Source organism: Salvia splendens, chromosome 2 (assembly GCF_004379255.2).
Source record: "Salvia splendens isolate huo1 chromosome 2, SspV2, whole genome shotgun sequence".
Classification (NCBI taxonomy): domain Eukaryota; kingdom Viridiplantae; phylum Streptophyta; class Magnoliopsida; order Lamiales; family Lamiaceae; genus Salvia; species Salvia splendens.
This window is the reverse complement of record NC_056033.1, coordinates 40,543,894-40,566,213: the sequence shown is the minus strand read 5'-3', so window position 1 is coordinate 40,566,213 and position 22,320 is coordinate 40,543,894. Positions and strand designations below refer to the sequence as shown.

The 22,320-nt window shown below is 37.8% G+C and overlaps 2 protein-coding genes across 5 annotated transcripts; one reads left to right on the top strand and one right to left on the bottom strand.

Annotated features, from left to right (window-relative positions):
• Nucleotides 1–1,036: 1,036 nt before the first annotated feature.
• Nucleotides 1,037–4,758, top strand: LOC121766570 (trimethylguanosine synthase-like). 4 transcript variants are annotated; one of them, XM_042162857.1, is made up of 11 exons: nucleotides 1,037–1,143; nucleotides 1,254–1,314; nucleotides 1,395–1,446; nucleotides 1,571–1,622; nucleotides 1,745–1,836; nucleotides 2,310–3,231; nucleotides 3,345–3,561; nucleotides 3,765–3,900; nucleotides 4,099–4,193; nucleotides 4,281–4,404; nucleotides 4,472–4,758. In XM_042162857.1, exons 1-11 carry the CDS (start codon nucleotides 1,110–1,112, stop codon nucleotides 4,544–4,546), a joined length of 1,860 nt encoding a protein of 619 aa, XP_042018791.1. In that variant the 5' UTR covers nucleotides 1,037–1,109; the 3' UTR covers nucleotides 4,547–4,758. The 4 variants fall into 4 exon arrangements, with proteins under 4 accessions (XP_042018791.1, XP_042018784.1, XP_042018776.1 ...); XM_042162850.1 differs by having other exon boundaries at nucleotides 1,039–1,143; nucleotides 3,336–3,561; nucleotides 4,481–4,758; XM_042162842.1 differs by having other exon boundaries at nucleotides 1,040–1,143; nucleotides 3,336–3,561.
• Nucleotides 4,759–10,915: 6,157 nt separating this feature from the next.
• LOC121771977 (transcription factor HEC1-like) lies at nucleotides 10,916–11,633 on the bottom strand. The gene has a single exon (XM_042168888.1). It carries the CDS (start codon nucleotides 11,504–11,506, stop codon nucleotides 10,961–10,963), a length of 546 nt encoding a protein of 181 aa, XP_042024822.1. The 5' UTR covers nucleotides 11,507–11,633; the 3' UTR covers nucleotides 10,916–10,960.
• Between the last annotated feature and the right edge of the window lie 10,687 nt (nucleotides 11,634–22,320).

The following is a 22,320-nucleotide window of genomic DNA, read 5'->3' as shown; positions in this document are numbered from 1 at the left end:
ACAACCTGCGATGTGCAGCGACGTGGTCCCGTGGAACAACAGCTCGACGATGGATGATGGGGCGATGTACCACCGGATGCAGATGCCGCTGCAGGTGCTCTTGTATCCGATGATTTATCTCGGCGGACGTATAAGCCCGCAACCGTTCATTAATTTGCCGCATTGTGTCTGCAGCATCCCCACCACTACCACCCACACTACTACCACTTCCACCCGCACTACTACTACTAGCCATTTTGGATCTATCGATAGAAACGTAAAGAGAAAGAAGAGAAACTCGTTAATACAAGTGATGTGAATGAAATGAAGTTCAACGAGCTGTATATATAGAGTTTTTTAAAAAAAATCAATTTTTTGGGACGTCCGCCCCGACGTTTGTCGTGTCGCCGCAATAGCGGACGTCTGCGCACAGCCGCATACGACCTCTCGCCCGCAAGGGACGTCCGCGTCCGTTGTCCACGACGCAATAGCGGACGTCCGCCCCGACGTCTGTTATTGCGGATGGTCTTAGTAAAAATTAATTTGATGTTTAGAATGAAACAATTTGTATTTGACCCCGAGATATATAGAACCGAGAAGGGTTCAATTAGTCGATCCTCCAATTAATCGAATTCACATCGAAAAAAATTGGATCACTTGTTTGATTTAAACTCGGAGTTACTTGCTATAATAAATACTATTATAATAAATCGAATCCCCTTTCTACTGCTTCTTCCACTTTAATTATTCAACCTTTAACCATCAATAATTTTTGTCACAAGCTTTTTTATAATACCTCTAATTTGCTGAATAGTAGTACTATATGTTAGACTACAAAATAGGGAGTACTGCTAATTAGCAAAAAAATCTCGTGACTATGATTTTTATATATTACTAATTTCAACAGCCATAATTCAAAGTGTGTTTGTATGGTTTTGTAAAGTTCAGTGGACCATAGTTAATTCTAGGCATTTTTAAATTAATTACTGTGAAAGTACGATTACCAAAATAATGAAATAAGATAAAAGTAGTAATAAAATAATGAATCCGTTACTAAATTTGTTTACTTAATAATCCGTTCCAAAACTTTGATTTCTTCTCTCCTTTTTCCTCCCAATTTTGTAGAAGTGATGCTTTTACGATTTCCATTATTCTTTAATAAGGGTAAGCACCAACAACCCTTTACAGATAAATACTACTATTATTTAGCCGTCGTTGAATTATTAGAACAAAAACCCATTTCACGAATTGAAGCAGTATGAATTTCTGTGTAGATGAATCGCCGGCGGCGAAAGCTCTTGGCTCGCTTTTTAAGCTCACCGAAGTTCACTTGTGGTGAGCAACATCCCTATGCGTCTGTGTTTTTTGTGTAATTATTGAAAAATTGCAAATATTGGAATTGTTTCACTCAACAGGGACGATGGCTCAAATGAAGTGGCGGAATCATCTTATGGTCAAGAATCCATTGTGAGTTTCTTTGTGCTTTTCTCAATCTTGCTTGGATTAATATTGGCCCAAAATAAGATAAAAATGTGATCTTGGTTAAGTTGGTGTTATTTTGATTTTTCTGTGTGGTTTATGTGAAATGCAGAAACTTATTGGTGATAAGGATTGTGAGAGGAATGACTGTGGGAGAAATAATGGCAAGTTTTTGTTTTTTTACTTAGCTTTCTTGATGTTTTTGCAGTTCATATTTTCTTCAAGGTTTTGTAGTTTATCTGATATTGAGTTGGAGAATGATTGCTTGATGTTTGAATTTGATCAGGATTCCGGTCATTGTCCGAAGATGTAGATGTAGAGCTAGCCAGACAAATGAATGATTTGGGGCTTCCTCTCTCTTTCCGAGCTAATGAACATGTAGGCATCTGCAATTTATTATGTATCTTTAGCATGCTAGTTAGACGACGGGGTTGAAATTTATCGACTAGTAAGCTGAATTTCGGATTTTAATTGTTGTTTGCTTAGGATTCTGAGTGAGTGTTTTAGTTGCTTCTCAATATAGATTATTATTAGTGCAGCAACTTGTTTTCGTTTAATGCCTCAGTTGACCGATAATGATGTTTCAGCTCTCAGTTGATAAGTTATGAAGTAAAATGTCGTTATAATATGTTTATGATGTATAGAGAATTTGCAATTTTGATGTTTATGGAGCATATATACTTCAGAATTAAGTGTTTCTGATTTTCAGAAGATCTTAACTGATTTTGTGGAGGATCCATGCCATAATTTTTGCTATGATAGTATGATGTTGATGTGTCATTGTCTTTTGTTGTGAACCTTAGCTATTGCCTTTGCCTAGTGTGACAAGTAGTGTTGATGTTGCTCTGTAGACAAATTATGGAACGACTAGAGGAAAAGGGAAGGGCTCGAGAAAGAGCAAGCAGCAGAGTCCTGTTGAGATTGATGATTACATGCTGGATTCTACAAAAGGGACTGAGGAGGAGAGTAGGTCCCCTGCTAGTGTGCTCAATACTTCCGAAATGCTGGACCAAAGTGATACGTTAATGTTAAAGAACGGAATTGTTGCAGAGATAGGTTGTTTGCCTGACCTATCTCTTGAACATGGGGATTCAGTGATTTCAGATGCTTGTGCCAGCACCCTCAGCAACGAACATGAATACAACGGTGAAGCACTAAAACCCGAATTTGATACCAGTGTTGGTTGCATTTCTGGATTTGGTAATGATATGTCGTGTGAACCGAATACTCTCCATCAGGAGACCTCTTTAGTGATGGACCACACCGCTGATGGAAGGTCAAATGATATGAATTCGGAGATTACAAAGGATTTGGATGTTGCTCCCAATGCACAGTTTTCAGAACAAGCTGATTCTGAAATGATTTCCGGCTCTGGAGAATGGGTAGCATATTGGGATGATTATCACATGAGGACCTACTTCTACAATGTTACGATGCAGGAATCGACATGGGACCCTCCTCCGGGTATGGAACATCTTGTATATAGTAATGTTGCTGACGAGTCTACTAGCACAGTGCCTGAGCCATCGGAGATGGTCAACAACGAAATGGATATCGAGATGGCTGAAGAGGTTCAAGCTTCTTGTGATCTACAGTTGGACCATGGTTTGGCTAAAGAATCGACGAATGATGCTCATTTATTAAGTCAAGGGTTGAATGATATATCTGGTGATTGGGTTTCAAATGATGACGTCTCCAGCAAAAACACTTGGAATGACAAAAAGAAAACAAGGAAAACAAAATCCAAGAGGAAATTATCCATTACAATTGAAGGTTTGCACATTTTTGAGGCAACAAAATTATCATGCTAAAAAGTAATATTACTTGCTGATATCAGGTTTTGACCCGAGTTATTTCTCCTTGTTTAATGTCTTTAGATTATCTAGGTGTTCCGGATGAGCTTCCCTCGAGTATAAGCAAATACTGGTGGCAGAGGTACCTGTTATTCTCCAGATTCGACAATGGCATTAAGATGGATGAAGAAGGATGGTTCTCTGTTACGCCTGAGACCTTGGCCAAACATCATGCAGAGCGCTGTGGCCGTGGTGCCATAGTTGATCTTTTCACTGGAGTTGGTGGGAATGCTATTCAATTTGCACAATGGTTAGCAATCTTCACTCTCTGTTTCCCTATGCATTGTCTGAATGGTATTAATAATATTAAGCAAAAACGATTAAAATTTGTGAATCTTCTTTCTTTTTAAAATTTGTATATGAGGCTATACATTGCGTAGGAAGAAAATTAATCGTATCCATAGTTTCTTCGTCTAAATTTAGACTTATCTGGGCGATGTTGGTATTTTGCAGGAGTAGACATGTGATTGCAATAGATATCGATCCTATTAGAATTGACTATGCAAGACATAATGCAGCAGTATATGGAGTTGATGAAAGAATAGATTTCATTAACGGTGACTCCTTTTCTTTGGCCCCTAAATTAAAGGTAGGATTTTTTCTCAATAAATATGAATTATAGAACCAATAGTTCTTATATTCTTGGAATATTCTTTTATTTATTTGAATATGATGATGTTTAGGGATTCTTATTGTGGTAAATCACAATTAAGCCAAAGATTTCTTCTTCTTTTTTTTTCATTTACTTCTCGTGGTATGTTTAAATAGTGTGACTCGTAAATTGCAGGCAGACACGGTCTTTTGTTCTCCACCGTGGGGAGGTCCTGATTATTCAAAAGTAGCGAAATTCGACATCAACTCTATGCTTAAGCCTCGTGATGGGTATTGCTCATTTTTTGAGTGGTTATTCGACTCTCGTTGCTTTGTGTGATTTCTCTCAATGCTATACTTATCTTGTGTATACATCAGGAAATCTCTCTTCGAAGCTGGAAAACAAATTGCTCCCAAGATTGTCATGTTTCTCCCAAGGAATGTCGATATAAACCAACTCGCAGAGTTATCCCTATCAGCTCTGCCTCCATGGTCATTGGAGGTACCCATTTATATATTTCTCTACATTATTTGTTGATTTCCTTGATTTTGATAATCAATAATTTTAGGTGGAAAAGAACTACTTGAATGGAAAATTGAAGGCTGTCACAGCATACTTTTGTGATCCATCCACATCTATATAACAAGTGGAGTAGTACTAATTTATTGGTGTAATTCAAACTCGAGATCTCTCAATGGTCGTGTGTTGTTTAACTGCCAGATTTCTTCATTAGTCATATTTAAATAGAAAATATGTAATAGTAGTATTTGATATCTGGTTTGAGATGTAAATGTTTGAAGTGTTGATACTACGTAATGTTGTTGATTTATAATTATTACTTATATATATGGTAAATATCATTGTGATGTTAGGTTGTTACAATCTGTATTTGGATATAGAAGCTTGCAAATATACTGCGATTTAAATATTTTCTATTTTCCTTTTTTGCACATAATAATATATTAGTACTCCTTACTATATTATTTTACTAGGAAACCTTAATTATCCGAAAACGTAACTTTTTTAGAATATAGTAGTCAACATTTATTTCTATTTCTCTATCTATAAATTGGGACGGTGGATAATATTGTATATAAATAAAAATATCTTTTTATGGAACGTCGTATTCAAGCGAAAATGCAGAAGAGATAAAAAAAATTCCATGAAGAGGACAATTTTATTTTATTTTATTTTAAGAATTGTTCCTGTTACATTGAACTGAAAATAGAAATAGCATGTACATGTTGTACGAAAAGATGCACTGTATCTGAAAAAAGATCCATGCAACATATATATAGGATAGGGACTTTTATCCAATCACAATTTATTGAGGCATATAACATATATTCAAAATAATCTTCACACATTATAATAAAGAAAGATGCTGGCCATTTCTGGATTTATCACATGGGGTTGTATTGATTACTTTTCATCTTTTGTTCGCGGGTTGTATCCTACTCGATTGTGTTTGTATTTGAAATTGCATGTTAGGTTTGTGTCAAGATTGAACGTTTTTTTTAACATATTGTGTTCGAGTTTGATTTAATGAGTTGTGTAGTATCACACCAACCCGTCGACAACTTAACCCACACAATTTGCCAACTAAAATTAGTGATGATGCTAGGTCAGCAACCATTGGTTCCGGTTTTGAATCGCCTATTCTTGTTCTATGGAATGTGGAACAAGAACTAGTCTGTGAAGGGTCTCGACGGTTTTGATTTTTTTAACCAAAATCAGTGGCTCAAATTTCGATTAAAAATTAACTATTTTTTAAACGATCTTCTTGACTTTGAACTAAACTGTCAGGTCATAGTTCATACATTTTGTAACAAAACTTGGACTGCTTAGTTTGCGGTTTAGGTTACGGTTCAACTCGGAATCGAACCGGTTTATATTATGGTTTGTGTTACGGACTCAATTCTCACATCGGTTGTGAGAACAACTGATGTGGGGTATATAGACTAAATGAGCTCTCTCTCCTAACAGGCTAGTCTTTTGGGATAAGTTCTCCTGTTTGGTCTGTATCAATTGGTGCTTTCATTGAGAGCCCAAACCACTCGGAGTGATGGCCGGACAACGAACTCACCGTGACCAACGAGTGCGTTTGGGACCGCTCGGAGTGGTGGCCAGGCAAAGAATCCGCCGTGACCAACGTGGCCGTGACTAACGAGAACTCGGAGTGGTGGCCCACAGAGTAGTGGCCTGGCAAAGAACTTGCCGTGACCAACGTGGCCGTGACCAACGAGGACGTTGGCCCTTAAAGGAGGGTTGAATGTTACAGACTCAATTCCCACATCGGTTGTGAGAACAACTGATGTGGGGGTATATAGACTAAATGAGCTCTCTCTTCTAACAGGCTAGTCTTTTGGTATGAGTTCTCCTATTTAGTCTGTATCGGTCGGTAAAATACTAGTATTTGTTTGGTCGCGTTGTTGGAGTTTTAGGTTTTGATATTTAACTAGTTTTCAATGGCGAATGAAATTGTGGTGCATTTTTGAAATAGATTTTATTTGTGGGATCCTTGTTAATAAAGAAACCAGCCGGTAAAATTTTGATAAATCAGTTTAATCAATTTAATAGTGGTCTATTATCTGTTTATTTTAATCTCACTATTTTTTTTCCTTGTTAGATACTATATAAATATACGACTATGATGTTTCTGCTGATATATTTAGGGATAAGCACTGTGTGTTGGTGGCTACCATACTTGTTTAATTAGATGTTAATTACTAGTATATTTGAAGAGTTCCATTATTGTTTCCCAATATCCAACAATATTCACATTCTCTTTAGAGCAAACTATGTCAAGTGTCATCCATTGGAGGCATATGTGTATGTCTATATAACTATTTAAAAAGTATTTCATTTTAAAATTTGATACCTATAATATTTCAACTATTTTAATTTCGGATACACATGCATGCATATAAGTATATAAAAAGAAGCTTGTTTAAAATTCCCTACAGGTGGTAGGGGCCGGGTTATTGATGTGAGGTGGATCCAGAAAAGAGGAGGTTCTAGTTATAATCCAGAAATGATTTGTGTATGTATTTGCCAGAAACGTGAAATCAAAGTAGGCGATAAAGTAGCTATAAAAGAGTTATTCAATTATAATGTGGCTTATCATAATTCTGGTTCAAATAAAAATTGATTCATTTAGTGAATTAGTAAAACATGTAATTCATCTAAAATTCGTAATTATTTATGATTATTATTTATACCTTCTATCTGGTACAAATAATCATCTCTCTCGAATAAGCATAAATGAAAAATAATATTCAAATATTTATCCATTACATAAGCTTATCAATTAATTTAATTCATTATTGGAATTTATAATTAATTATTGGAATTTAATTATGTCTAGACAGCAACATACATAGCTTTATTCATATAAATATCCGGATTTTATTTTAGTATTAGTATAAAATAAAAATTTTGTGTTAATATTTTTAAACATTTCACTTGTGGTATGTGGATTTCAGGGTAGTAAGCACATATATTTTTAAATATTTTTTTCTTTTCATTTTGGCAATGTTTGGTTTCCAGGATTATGCCTGGGAAAGTAATATAATTCCTTAAATTTTAAATTCATGTGTTTGTTTCGATTTTTAAAACTGGGAAAGTAATCAGAATCTCAAGAACAAGGAAAGTTAGTACAACTTTCCAGGATTTTGAATCCTAACTTTTCTTAGGTATTCTTTTTAATAGTTTTAGGATTCTTACATATTTAATTATTATTATTATTATTATTTATTAACTATAATGTTTTAAAAATAATTTTAAATTACAAATCATACTTAATTTCAGAATAATAAATAACTATAATTAAAATATAATTATATAATATAAATTATATTGTAATAAATACTAATTATTATTTTACAAATTAATAATTAATTAATAAAATCGTAGTGAAATTCTAACTTATAAAATTTATTTAATTATAATATCCATAAATATTATAATAGTAATAATAATAATAATAATTATTATTATTATAATTATAATCATTTATGATTATAATACTCCATGTAACTATAATTATACTTGTATTATTATATATTGTGATGGATAATTCATATTTAAACTATCCATCATAATAATAAATATATAATAATATAATTGTTATCATTTGTAATTAATAATTTATTAAAATTTTTATTATTATTTTTTTATAAATAAAATAATAATAAGTCTATTTTTAGTTTGGTGTTTAAATGAAATACAAAATTTAAAATCTTGATATTCTTCAAACAAAGGAAAGTAAAGTTATTAGGAATCATATTCTAGGGATTCATTTTCCTAGGAATCATATTCAAGGTGAGTATTTTGATGAGTATATTTGATGTGTTATTCCTTGGCTGAATCTACTTATCTTTGTAGATTTTCTCTTTTGTGATCAACTTCTTATATCGAGTTTTCGCACTTTTGTCTTTGTCGTGGATGCTTAATACTCCCTCCGTCCCATTGAAGATGACTCACTTTCCTTTTTGGTTTGTCCCAATCAAGATAACCCATTACTTAAAATGGAAATCCCTTTATCTCTACTTTATTCCATCTCTCTTACTTTACTCTCTCCACTTAACATACAAAATAAAATTGCATAAAATCTCGTGTCGCCCAAGGAAGGGGTCATCTTCCTTGGGACGGAGGGAGTAGTTAATAGAGTAATTAATAGAATATTAATCTAATTATCTGACGTGGGAAGAAATGAATGGCCACGTAGGTTGGTTTCACATGGGAAAGCAATTTGATTATGGATAAATCACGTGGACTTCTCGTGCTCGATCTAATATGTCACGTAATATAAACAATCTATTTAATGTCCATTAAATAATTAATGTCATACTAAAAGCTAACATCAGACCTTAAATAAAATAATGGTCGCATTATGGTTTCACCTACGTCTCGATCAACAAGTTTTATTTGATATCATTGAATTCCAATTTCTTCCTCGTGTAAAACGTAAATAGATAATTTCTTTTTGGATTTTCAAGGGACGAATTTGACGTAAAAATATAATATGCTACAAATAATTGGAAAAGTGCGTAGAAGTAAATAGTAATTAGATCTATAATCATGCAAATGCCAAACATAAAAATGAATATTGAATAATTTGTTATGTACTTTGGAAAAGAACATTCCAAAAAATAAATTTAACTTAATTGTCAGTTTCTTTTAAATTATTAGGTGCAAATTAAAAATTATTCATCGGTTATATTTTAAATATAAATAATTATACCAATATATCATAAACAATAGTTTTACTACCAATTTAAAATTATTTAAATATTTTCACTTTATAGAATATGTTTCGCTGGGTCTGGGCATTGGTTGGCTTATGTAATCTAGAATACATTAGTTATTTTTTTTAATTAAGTAGTTTTTTACTAATAATTTCCTAATTTAAATTATTTGCGTATCAGTTTATTTAGGACATATGAATAAGAAATAGTAAAAAAAAAAATTAAAGATCAGACCCAACAAGACTCATAATTTGTTGTGAGTCTTAGATCAGAATTAGTTACGACAACTATCCAATTTCTAAGAGAGTCATGTCTAAGAGAGTCATGTTGTTATGTTTGAATTTTGATTGACATTGAATTAAATATTGTTCATTATTGTGTATATTTATGTATTTTTTGTGGAACTAACCTAAAAATTTGAAGATCAAGTTCTATTTATCCCACAAATCACGGGATCAAATTTACAGTCAATTTATCATAAAAAAACATCAATTTAATTGAAACCACTTTGTCTGTATACATATATCACCTTTGACCTTCTCTCTTAATTATGGTGTCCCAATTTCAATAATTATAGCATTTGAAATACAAGTAAATTATTTGAAATCCCATCGAATTATTGTGTAACAGAACAATAATAGAAAAAATAAAAAAGAACTACTTCTTCGATTAGAAAAATACATCATCTGCAGCAAAAAAAACCCAAGATTTACGATTCACGAGGGAGCAAAGTAATTAATATTGGAGGGTCCTATTTTCCAAAAATCCTCAAATCTTTAATAATTGTATAGTGCTTCATGAAATGATGTTTTCTGCCCCAAGAGGCTGACCCTTTGCCCCTTAGAATTGGTACACTTATATATTTTCAAATGGACCTACTTGTTTATTATTTATGGAGCATCATTTTTGCTACATGACATTTATGCCATCGAAATTCCCCTACCAAATTGGTCCCTATTTTAATCCATTATTCCATATTTATCAACGCTTTTTTCTTATTTTGATTTGTAACTTTAGAATGTGTTGTTTTGTGACTTTAAAATGTTTTGATTTACCATCTTATATTTATGTCCTCAGTTGCACCCTTGATTACTCCAGTTTAGTAATAATTCTAGTACTAATTGTGTGAGACAGTCATACACATCGAGATTTGTACATGGTATATGATCCCTATTTTCAAATCAAACTCCATCATGTCCCACATTGTATTCATAAGTTTATCGATGTGTCGTGTTTGTATTTAGACATGAACATATATTATCTGATGGATATTAACATGCAAAAAAAACGATCTTGCAATAAATATTACAGACATAATATTCGTCTATATAACGAAGTTTGATCAAATTAATTCCCACCAATTTCATTAGATTTTAAGAAGGAATACTAAATCATACGGTATATAAAGTTACAATTATTCTCAATTATCTACTCGTAGTATTTAAAGAAAAAAAATCTTTATTTTACTAAAATAACCCGTTTGAATGTTATCAACAGATATTATTTTGTACACGGATATTGAGACAACTGATTTTTTAAAAAATTTAACATAAATAAAACTGACCAGAATTTGAGAAAATTTGGTGCTATTATAATACTACATGATGACATGTTATTAGGTGTAGCATGTTAAAAGGTGTGATTATGAAAGATGTGATCATTCTTGAATTGAGAAAGAAGCATGCATGACATAATTTGGCAATCACAATTAGACATACCTTTACACAAACAAACTCCAAATATAACTAACCAATTAACCCTTAATCAAATTTATCATCAAAATATTAATCACTCATCTAATCACCTTATCAATATTCAACATTATGATAACCCTTCGCCGCCGCCGGATAATATGTCCCGCTCGACATCGGCACGGGAAATCCGACCTTGGGGCGGGCCGCAGCGACCCGCTCGAGCGACTGCACCTGGCTCTTCAAGAACTTGACGTAGTGGATGGCCTCGTCGAGCATCGACGCCGTGTCCATCTTGGTCCCGCCGGGGACCAGCCGCTGCAGGATCCTGATCCGCTCGCTGATCCTCTCGCGGCGGTGGCGCGCCGCCACGCTCTGCGGGTCCGTCGATATCCTCACGTTCTTCTGCTTCGGCCGCTTCACCTCCTCCGGGTCGATGTGGACCGGCTGCATCGCCGCTATCCGGAATATCATCTCCCTCATCGCCGCCATCGACGCCCCCGGATCTTGGTACGCCGGCGGGGACCGGGCGTCAAGGTTTTCGAAGGCGTAGCTGTTATTGTTGTTCGTGGTGGTGTCGCTGTCATCGTCGTCAAAGGCGGTGGAGAAGTCGGGGAGCTTGTCCATTTGCATAAGCATCATTTCCATTTGGTCGGATTTCATGTCCACGGTGGCGGTCGCCGCCGATGTTTTTTGTGTTGAAATGAAGAAAATGCGCTTGTGGAAAGGAGAGGGATGGGATGGGGAAATGGAAATAAAGGAGTGTGGTTTGATGAAGAAAAAAAATGGAGTGATGTTATGTTGGGAAGAAACTAATTGAGAGAGTCATGAGAGGAATATATATATATATATAAATAAGGACATCAACTACACACAAAACAAATATATGTGTTGGTCTAGTGATAACTTGACTAATGTATAGGTTAAATGTTTCATATTCGAGTCCATAGTTTTTAAAATTTTCTCTTTATTTATCCATGAGAAAGGTAGAGTTATGCCGTTCCAACAATATGCGCCTGCGATGTTCAGAACGTTTTGTGTCCCTTCAAAAAATTCTGGTCAAAACCTAATGAATAAATGAATACTCCCCTAATTAATTGGGCGAAAGGAGTGAAATTGGTCATTTTCTTGGTAAATTTTAAATTTATGGGAATTCGTAAAATGTAATGTCATTGTATGCGTATATGATCATATGATATATTGATGGCTAAGAAGAGATGCAATTGAAGGTGAAATAGGAGAAATTAGGGCACAGTGGAAAATGGCAGAGATCTAATCTACCAACCGGTATATAGTGATTTGAGTGGAAACTTTGGCTTAAAATTTACTTTATTTAAAGAAATCTAAATACCCCATTGCACATGTTACAAGTCAGAGAATTGTGTAAATGAGCCCCTCACCACCCGGTGGGGGCAGGTTGCCCATCTCCACCTCTTGTATCTTTAATTACTAAATTAATTTTAATTGACAAAAAAAACACAAGAACTTGTGGAGTCAAACATATGGGAAAAAATTATTGCCGGTATTGGAAGACAGAAGATGTACAATAGTCGTTATTAGCAATAGATGGGAGACGAAGAATGAAACTAAACTCTAACTTCGAGGAATTTGGATGGAACCGCCGCACCGTGAAATTGGTGACAGTCAAAAATTATTAGAGTGTTATTAAATATTATGCTTAAGTGTAACGAGTCATATATGTGATACTCCAATTGTTTAATTCAAAAGTGATTTTTGATATCGAGATCATCAGTTGATAACTGGAGATCACATACAACCATTAACGTGGGTGAAACGATATTGTTCCAGCGTTACATTTGACGTGGATGCATTCAAGCGTATATTTTTTAACGTACGTAATTGAGTTATCATGCCGACTTTGTGAATTGCAAATGCACCGATGAATTCATAAATACATTCTTTGAATATGTACAGTTTGCAAGGTGACAAATACGTGAGAATATATAGTTGAACTTTTTTAGTATAGTAGTATTATTTTTCAAATATTAAAATAATAGTATATCCTAGTTTCAAACAATCTGGACCAAAAATTGTGAAGGGTCCCTTTCCTCCCAAAGAATTGAAAAATAAGGTGTGTGTATAGGTTGAATTATAGTAATATTGTTTGGGGTGGCACGCTATTCGAGGTGGAATAGATTATAAGAGCGTCCACAACGGAGAGCACACCGCTATCCGTCCGTCCGTACCAGCGGCACGACACCGCTGTCCGCCGCTGCGCTCTTGCCGCTGGCACGACGCTGCTCTTAGCGAAGAGCACGTCCGTGCCAGCGAGCAGGGCGACGTGGCGCGTTTCTATTGGCAGTTGGCATTTTCTTTTTTTTTTTTTTTAAAAAATTTGAAAATAAAACCAAAAATTTTAAAAAATATATTTTTGGATTCCCAAAAATATACAGATTTTATTACCATTTTTTTGAATTTTTTTAAAATTTTTTTTAAAAAATTTAATCCCAAAATCATCTATAAATACACACATTCATCATCCATTTGGGCGAAATTCGGCTACGAGTAGTGGGTTTTTTTAATTTTATAAATTTAATTATGTAATTTTTAATTTTTAGGATTTAAATTATGTAATTTTTAATTTTTAAGACTTTAATGAAGAAAATTTTAATTTTAGGATTTTAATTATGTAATTTTTATTTTTTTTGTAATTTGTAATATTATTTCGGTTATTTTTAATGCATTTTAATATTGTGGAATTGTTTTTATTTAAATTAAATAATAGAATGGTGAGACCCTTAAGCATGTACTTGCAGAAGAGCACGGATGTAGATGTTGTGCTCTTGTCTAAGAGCAGAGAGTAAAAGTGGGTCCGAGCCCACATCCGTACTCGTTGGTAAGAGCACGAATGTGGATGCTCTAATGGCTGCAATAACTCTTTTCATTTCATGTGAATGCTTCAAATATTAACTCCCCTAACTAAAAAATCAGGAAGAAGAAAAAATCATTTAAATACTTTCAACTGCCAATGTTTTATTCGTTGTTACCCCGTTACTTTTTTTTTAGACATTTACCCATGTCATGTCACATTCATTATTCTTTTTTAGTAATCCCTTGGATTGTATTCCTTTTTAACCGATCCCAACAAAGTTAAGTCATTTCTTTTTTTTAATAAAAAAATAAAACATTTGATCAGTGTTACTTTAAATTTATTTTTAACTTGCAATACAAATCATTGTAACATACATGTAAGCTATAAAGTTTTATTTAACTGAATTATATTAATATATAAGATTGTGATTAATTGAGATTTTTTAGTTTAATTAAAAAGTGAGATGCATTATTAGTTACTCATTTTTTTTATTTAATTTATCATATGAAAAATATTTCATATGTTAAAGTTAATTAATTATGAAATGACATAATGGTAATTTCATATATTTCAGTTGAAAATAAATGAAAACAAAGAGAAGCAACTTCTCCCCACCCATTCGTCGTCGCCGTCAAATCCGCCGGAGCCGTCAGCCCCTTGCCGGCGCCGCCCCGACGCCGTTGATTATTACATAGGACCTGCGACGGTACAGCAGCGGCGGCGTATGACCGTGATGGTGCCCCTGACCAGCGACGGCGATGCCTGACTGAGGAGCGGCGCTGGAGCAGGCGCGCAGCCGACGACGGCATAGTGAGGGAATTGGCAGGTGTTGGAGTAGGCGGTCGGCATTTCGAGCCGACGACGGAGGAATGGTCAAGCGATGACCGGCGGTGTGAAACCTGGAGGAACCGACCGAATTTGAGCCTCCTTCAAATTGGTGATTTTGATTTGGGGATGTTTTTCTCAAAATTGGGGATCCTCAAATTGTAAGAGAGAGGTGGAGGTGGAAGCAGTCGCCATCTCCGGCGAATTGAGGAAGGCGACTGATGGGATACGAACTAAACAACTAAACAATAATTGCGAGCCCAATAGCAGTGACGGCCCATCAGCCCAAAACCCAAGAAAGAGTATCAGTTCGGCACAACCAAAGAGTTCGGTCACAGCCTATAGCTCGGTAAAAGCCGACCAATCGAGCTCAACTCTCAGATCGGCAAAAGCTGATCGGCAAAGTTCAGCAGTTCGGTCTCAGTATTCGACCGAACAAGGAGATAGTGGACCCATGCAGGATCTCCACGACCTCCATTACACCCACGATCTATTTAGTGGTATTAAGCAGTTATCAACCCCCCTACCAGGGCTGCAAACCACGATCTTAGTTCGAATGTATAAATAGAACTTAGATCAGATAGACCAGGGTTAAGTTCTCTAGATCCTGAATCTCATATAGCAAATCAGTATTGTAATCTGTAAGCTAGATCAAGCAATACAAATTTGCCCTCTATTCTTCCCGTGGACGTAGATTTACCTCAGTAAATCGAACCACGTAATTTTCAGTGTTGTGATCTTCATTTATTACTTGCATTTATTCCCATCAAAAATTCGCTAAATCATCACTGGCGCCGTCTGTGGGAACACAGAAAACCAAAACTGTGATAAAAGCGAGTTTTTGATCCTCTTCCACCAAAAAATGCGTACCAGATCACATAATACCCATACTTCTGTCCGTGATGAACGTGAGGAAGCTAGTCCAGCCCGTAGGTCTGGAAAACAGCCTCGGGAGAAATCTGCCTCCAGTTCTCACGGTGAAAGAACAAACCACTCAAAAAGTCATCGCACCGAGCCTCCCCAGCAGCTCGATTTGAATGAGGCTGTCAAGTTGTTCTTGGCTGAGAAGCAGGATGAGTTCTTAACATTCCTGCAAAAGAGCCAGAAGCCGGAGAAGAAAACGACGGATTCTCCCTCCCCCTCCAGACATGAAAGTCACTACCGCAGTAGTGTCGTATCTTCCAGGAGAAAGAATCCTCACCACCGATATGTTCCTTCTCCTCCTTGTTACCGAAATCACAGGAGAACTCCATCTCCACCATACCGTAGAGATGTCGGATTCGCTATGTATGGAGCGCTGAAGACTCCATTTTCGGATGATATCACCAGAACTCCGTTGCCACAGAATTACCGAACTCCGTCAGTGACTTATGACGGGTTAGTGGATCCTCATGATTTCCTGGGACGCTATCAGTATAATATGGCGAACCAAGGTCTCAATGAGGTTCATATGTGTAAGCTGTTTCCCGAGCTGCTCATCGGGAACGCAAGAAGGTGGTTTGATAGCCTCCCTCAAGGCAGCATTAGATCTTACAGAGATCTAATGGATGCTTTTCATAGGAGGTTCTTCCAGAAAGCTGAAACCCGAATCACTTCGGCTCAGCTGCTTTCTATACGTCAAGGTCGCGATGAAAAGATTAGCGACTTCATGACAAGATTCCACAAGGAATGCCTACAAGTAGATGATCTCAATGATCTACTTGTCATTTCGGCATTCCAAAATGGAATTCTGCCAGGAGCTCTCTACAGAAAGCTCGTTGAATGCAGTCCGCAAACAGCTCAAGAGATGTGGGACATTGCGGACCAGTTTTCTCGTGCTGATGAGGCAGACCGTCGAAAACGGTCTTTAGACAGCTCTTCCAGAGGAGACAAGAGGAAGCCCGATCATAGCGATCAGGGACATCCTCGCCGAACTCCTTTTGAAAGAATTCAAAGGGCACCGGTACAAGACAGATTGGGACCACGTCTCAATCCTGAGAAACCACCCGCTCAGTTCGTACCATTGAACAAGTCGAGAGCGGAAATTTTCGAACTGCATTCTGATATGTTCGAAAAACCAAAGCCGATGACGAAATCGGCCACGCGCCGAAGTCAGGATAAATATTGCTCCTTCCATCAAGACCACGGTCACGATACCAAGGAGTGCCGAAATTTGGCAGCAGATATTGATGTTCTTGTGAAAGCAGGGACGTTAAAAAAATACCAAAGCAAGCCGCCGAAAAAGAATAAGAAACAGAGAAGTGCGAACTGCGCTCCTTAGGATCCTAAAAGGCAACAGGATCCCGAAGACGATGACGAGCCGCAATATGATGGAGTAATCCAGACTATTGACGCTCTCCCAGCCGGGAAGACTAAGTCGTCTCTAAAATCAGAGCGCAGAGGCTTCAATCGAGAGGAGCCAACACATAAAAGGCTGAAGAAGGAGGAAGTAATTACATTTTCAGATGCAGATCCCGTCCCGGCCATTTCTCCTCATCAAGACGCTATTGTCATTCAAGCTGGAGTGGCAAACAAACTGATCCACAGAGTGTTTGTGGATACAAGAGCGTCGGTTAGCATTCTTTTTAAAGAATGTTTTGATAAACTGGAAGTGGATCCAGCTCGGCTCAGTCCGGCCCCACTTCCTCTGAAAAGTTTCGCCCAGGAGGACACCCGCCCTGAAGGTATTATCAGCCTTCCGATTACGGTAGGAAGAGCGCCTACTAGCTCCAGTACGGTGATCGAGTTTTTTGTGGTAAAAGCTCGATCCCCGTATAACATTATACTGGGAAGAGACTGGCTCAACACAGTTCGGGCCATTTGCTCTACTTATCACCTCACAATCAAGATCCCCACTAAAGGAGGGATAGCAGTCATCCGAGGTGATCAAAAGAGAGCAAAAGAATGTTTGCAGATTGCGCTTAAAAGTGCCGAACAATCAGATCGGCGCCATCAAGCATAGCAATCACAGCAGCCGGAGTCAGAGGCAGGCGAAATGAACGAAGTCACACCGGAGCCGAACTCGATGAAAGTTCAGTTATACGAAGATGCTCCATCCAGAACGGTCAAGATCGGTTTCGCGGGAACACCTCTACTCCGGGAAAAGACCATCCAGCTCCTCAAAGAGTACAAAGATGTCTTTGCGTGGTCTCCGTTTAACATGACTGGAGTGTCTCCCGAGGTAATTACACATCGGTTAAATATTGATCCTTCAGTCCGGCCTATAAAACAGAAGCAAAGACTCTTTGCGGCAGAAAGAAATCAAGTCATCCATGACGAAGTCCGCCAATTACTGAAAGCGGATGTATTATTTGAAGTAAAATATCCTTCTTGGGTGGCCAATCCTGTGATGATCAAGAAAAAAGAAGGAGGATGGCGGATGTGCATAGATTTTACGGATCTAAATAAGCACTGTCCTAAAGATTGCTACCCCCTTCCCAACATAGATAAAAAAGTAGAAGCTCTGATAGGCTTCGAAATTTTCTGTTTTCTTGATTTGTATAAAGGATACCACCAAGTTTTAATGGATGAGAATGATGCTTCAAAAACGGCTTTCATTACTGACTTCGGTATTTTTGCTTATAAAAAGATGTCATTTGGTTTAAAGAATGCCGGAGCCACATATCAAAGGATGGTAGATAAGCTATTTCGGCACCTGATCAGAAAAGAGGTTGAAGTATATGTTGACGACATAGTTGTTAAAAGCAGAAGCACTTCGGAGTACGAAAACAATCTCAAATCCACTCTCGACGTGCTCAAAAAAGCCAACCTCAAACTCAATCCCCAAAAATGTACCTTTTTGGTAGATTCGGGAAAATTTCTGGGTTGTTGGGTTTCAAAGGAAGGACTCAAGGCAAATCCCCTAAAGGTTCAAGTTGTTCAGAACATGGCAATGCCGAAGTCCATACATGATGTGCAAAGGCTAACTGGATGTCTAGCCGCACTGAATAGATTCCTTTCCCAAGCAGCCGAAAAGCAAATGCCGTTCTTCAATGTTTTGAAGAAGGCACCAAAGTTTGAGTGGGGAGCCGAACAGAAAAAGGCTTTTGACGAACTCAAAAGTTATTTAACCGAACTTCCTACTCTCTCTGCTCCAACAGATGCCAAAGTGATATTCTTATATTTAGCAGCATCAGATCAAACCATTAGCGCGGTGCTTGTACGAGAAGAAGGCCTAAAACAGCGTCCTATCTACTTTACAAGCCGAGCATTAAGAGGTCCCGAAACAAGGTATCAACCTCTGGAAAAAATTGCTCTGGCATTAGTAAATGCAGCAAGGAGACTGCGGCCATATTTCTATGCTCACAAAGTATGCGTCTTAACCGATCTTCCACTTCGGCAAGTTTTGACTAAGCCAGAAGCATCAGGCAGAATTGCCAAGTGGGCCATAGAGTTGGGAGAACATTCAATAGAATATCTACCTCGGAAAGCCATCAAGGGACAAGCCTTGGCAGATTTTCTTGTAGAGGCAAAGTTCGATCAGGCAATCCCTATTATTGCCGAACAGAAAAATCCTACCAATGATGAACTAACACAGCCCCAGAAACCCGAAGTAGAGCCGCCGGACTGTTGGATTGGATTCGTAGATGGAGCTTCGAATAAGACAGGAAGTGGAGCTGGTATTCTACTTATCGCTCCCGACGGACACGAAGTAACTTATTCACTTCGGTTCTTATTCCCAACCACTAATAACGGAGCCGAATACGAAGCCCTTCTTGCCGGACTTCAGTTAGCGCAACGTCTACTTGTCAAATCTCTCAAAATTCATTGTGATTCACAAGTCATAGTGAATCACATGCTGGGTACAAGTGAAGCCCGTGGTGAAAGGATGAAAAAATACTTGGACAAAGCGCAAAGTATTAGCCGAAATTTCTCTTATTTTCGGATAATCCGCATTCCCAGAGCGGGAAATAGCCGAGCAGATACTTTAAGTAAGTTGGCCTCATATCCGAGCTCAAAGGTGGAGGAATTACCGCACAGAAGCATTGATAAAGCTGAAGTACACTCAGTAACCAGTTCACCAAACTGGATGACGCCAATATTAAAGTATCTAGATCAAGGACAACTGCCCGAGGATAAGAGAGAAGCAAGGAAAATCACATGCCGAGCACGTCGGTATGAACTTCATGAAGGAGTCCTATATAGAAAGTCCTACCTTCAACCGTTATTGCGATGTGTAGGACCAGAAGAGACGGATTACATCCTTAGAGAAGTTCATGAAGGATCTTGCGGTAGCCACATCGGAGCTAGAGCATTAGCTAAAAAAGTTCTGAGATGGGGATATTATTGGCCAACTTTGGTACAAGAAGCAGTACAGCTAGTTAAGAAATGTACGAAATGCCAAATCCATGCAAATATCCCAAGGACGCCGCAGACTGATCTATGTGCTATGCAAAGCCCTTGGCCTTTTATGCAATGGGGCATAGACATAGTAGGACCACTACCACAAGCTCCCCGGCAAATGAAATTCTTGATCGTTGCCGTGGATTACTTCACAAAGTGGGTGGAGGCTGAACCATTAGCTACGATAACAAGCTCAAAGGCATTAGATTTTGTCTGGAAGAACATAGTTTGCCGATTTGGCATACCCCATATCCTCATTTCAGATAATGGGACTCAGTTTACTGACAAAACATTCAAGAATTGGTGCCAAGAGTTGAATATTCAACAGCGGTTCACTTCAGTCTCTCACCCACAAGCAAACGGACAAACGGAAGTAACAAACCGTACTTTGGTGAAAGGATTAAAAACTCGGTTAGAACAAGCCAAAGGACAATGGGTAGAAAATCTTCCTCAAGTCCTATGGTCTTACCGAACTACACCAAAAACCTCCAACGGTGAAACTCCGTACAGTCTAGTGTACGGCACTGAAGCCGTAATTCCGGTTGAGATCGGCATACCCAGCCCCCGAACCCTTAATTTCTCAACAGAACTGAATGACGACGGACTGAGAGCCGAACTAGATCTTGCCGAAGAAAGAAGAGAATTGGCCTTCATAAAAGAAGCCAAGTACAAGGAGCAAGTAACCCGGTATTATAACCAAAGGGTGAAAAAGCTGCAGTTTCAAGTGGGAGATCTCGTATTGAGAAACAATGAAGTAAGCCGAGCAGAAAAGCTGGGCAAACTTGAACCCACATGGGAAGGTCCGTATCGGGTGTCAGAAGTCCTGGGAAAAGGGTCTTATAAATTAACTCACATGTCAGGAGAACAAGTACCCCGAACATGGCATATTTCCAACCTCAAGAAGTTCTATTTGTAAGAGACAAGGTCCGGTCAGTCTTGTGTCTAGTTCGGTCCTAGGGTTATGTGCTTTCATATTTTTATTGTTCTTTATACTTGTCGTTTTTTAAAAGATTAAAATCTTTTTCGTCCTTTTTATTTGTCTCTCTATGTGCGTTTTGTCTCTTATAAATGTTACTGAGGTATATTGTTCCTTAAAGGCTGATCCCCTTTTTTTAGATCATGTATTAAAGACAATTGTGAGTCCAAGCTTCTAAGGAAGATACAAGATTCCACAATTCAGCTTAAGAAACAAGCAATTCGTCTGAAACGAACTGCAATAAGCCGAAAACCACTCCGGTTAACTAGGGAAAGTCCAATCCAAGCGATAAAACTCGCCAAATAAGGACACTAACTAAGTCCGGTCAAAGAAGAGTTTACTTCATAAGACCGAGGACGAGTACAATAAATGAAATAAAAAATCGCTGAACTGTAAATACGCAGTGATAGAAGCGAAATGAAAAATTTTCATTTACTAAGTCTTGTTGGGCATACAATTCCGCTGCCCTACGAGAATGCGTTACACCATTACAAAGGACTATTCTACTGTCTACGATTGCTAAAGTTGAGCCACCTATCCGAAAAATCCTCATGATGCTGAGTTCGGGCGTTCCGAGCAGTTGAAGAATAAGTAGGCGGACGAGATGCTCTGATCTACCTATCGCCTCTTCCCTGAGTCCGGGAAGTTCTAGCACCTCGGCGGCGAAGAGTCTCTTCACGAAGCATTCGCTGATCTTGCTCACTCATATTCACAACTCCTCTACGAACTTCAGGGCGTTCTTGTCTTGACGTTTCCGGTTGCTCCTGAGTCCGTTGCTGATTTGGAGTAGAATTTTGAGTAAGTGGATTAGAGGTTTGAGTTGGAGTGTGAGCATCTGTTAGCGGGAAACGGCTAAGGAATCTCTCGATTGAGGGACGCCGGGAAAGAATGATGTCGTACAGAGAAGCCAAGCGCCGCAATGATTTCACAACTTGTTGGCAAGCCGAGCTCTCCAGCACATTGTTCTTCCGGAGTACATGAAGCTTCTCCCACAGTTCATCAACTTGATTCTGAACTTCAGATATAGTCATTCCCCCGCGCCCGCAGATGAAATCTTCATATGCAGTCCTCTCAGCGATGACAGTATTCAGCTCGGCCTCCAGATCTTTCTTTATGCACTCTAAGTCCTTATTGTTGGACTCCAGCTCCACTAAACGAGCCAAGAGTTCATCATACTTCATCTGGTCATCTATAGCTTTTTTCTCAGCTTCATTTAAAGCCAAAGAGTATAGCCGCTTCCAGTGAAGTACCTCCAGCTCCTTAGAGTTAAGAATACGAAGCAGCTATGTCAGTTCGGCATTTCAGTTTACCGAGCAGGCAGTAAACCACAATAGGAGTAAAAGAGATTAAGAAAAGCTATAAGGAAGACACGAGTGTAGAAAGAAGAATTTTTTTCATTCACAAGAAAAAATTTACACAAGGAGGGCTTCAAGGCCATTTTACAAATAGAAAGAAAGAAACTAAACTAAGAGAAGGGAGACGAAATCATACTCCGCCAGTTTCGTCTCCGGCTTCCCTGTG

Excerpts from the sequence above, each read along its gene's own strand:
- LOC121766570 (XM_042162842.1), top strand. The coding sequence starts at position 1,110 with ATGCTTTTACGATTTCCATTATTCTTTAATAAGG. Across the intron at positions 1,447-1,570 it reads CTTATGGTCAAGAATCCATT|AAACTTATTGGTGATAAGGA; the intron begins GTGAGTTTCTTT and ends TGTGAAATGCAG. Across the intron at positions 1,837-2,309 it reads CTTTCCGAGCTAATGAACAT|ACAAATTATGGAACGACTAG; the intron begins GTAGGCATCTGC and ends GTTGCTCTGTAG.
- LOC121771977 (XM_042168888.1), bottom strand. The coding sequence starts at position 11,506 with ATGAAATCCGACCAAATGGAAATGATGCTTATGCAAATGGACAAGCTC.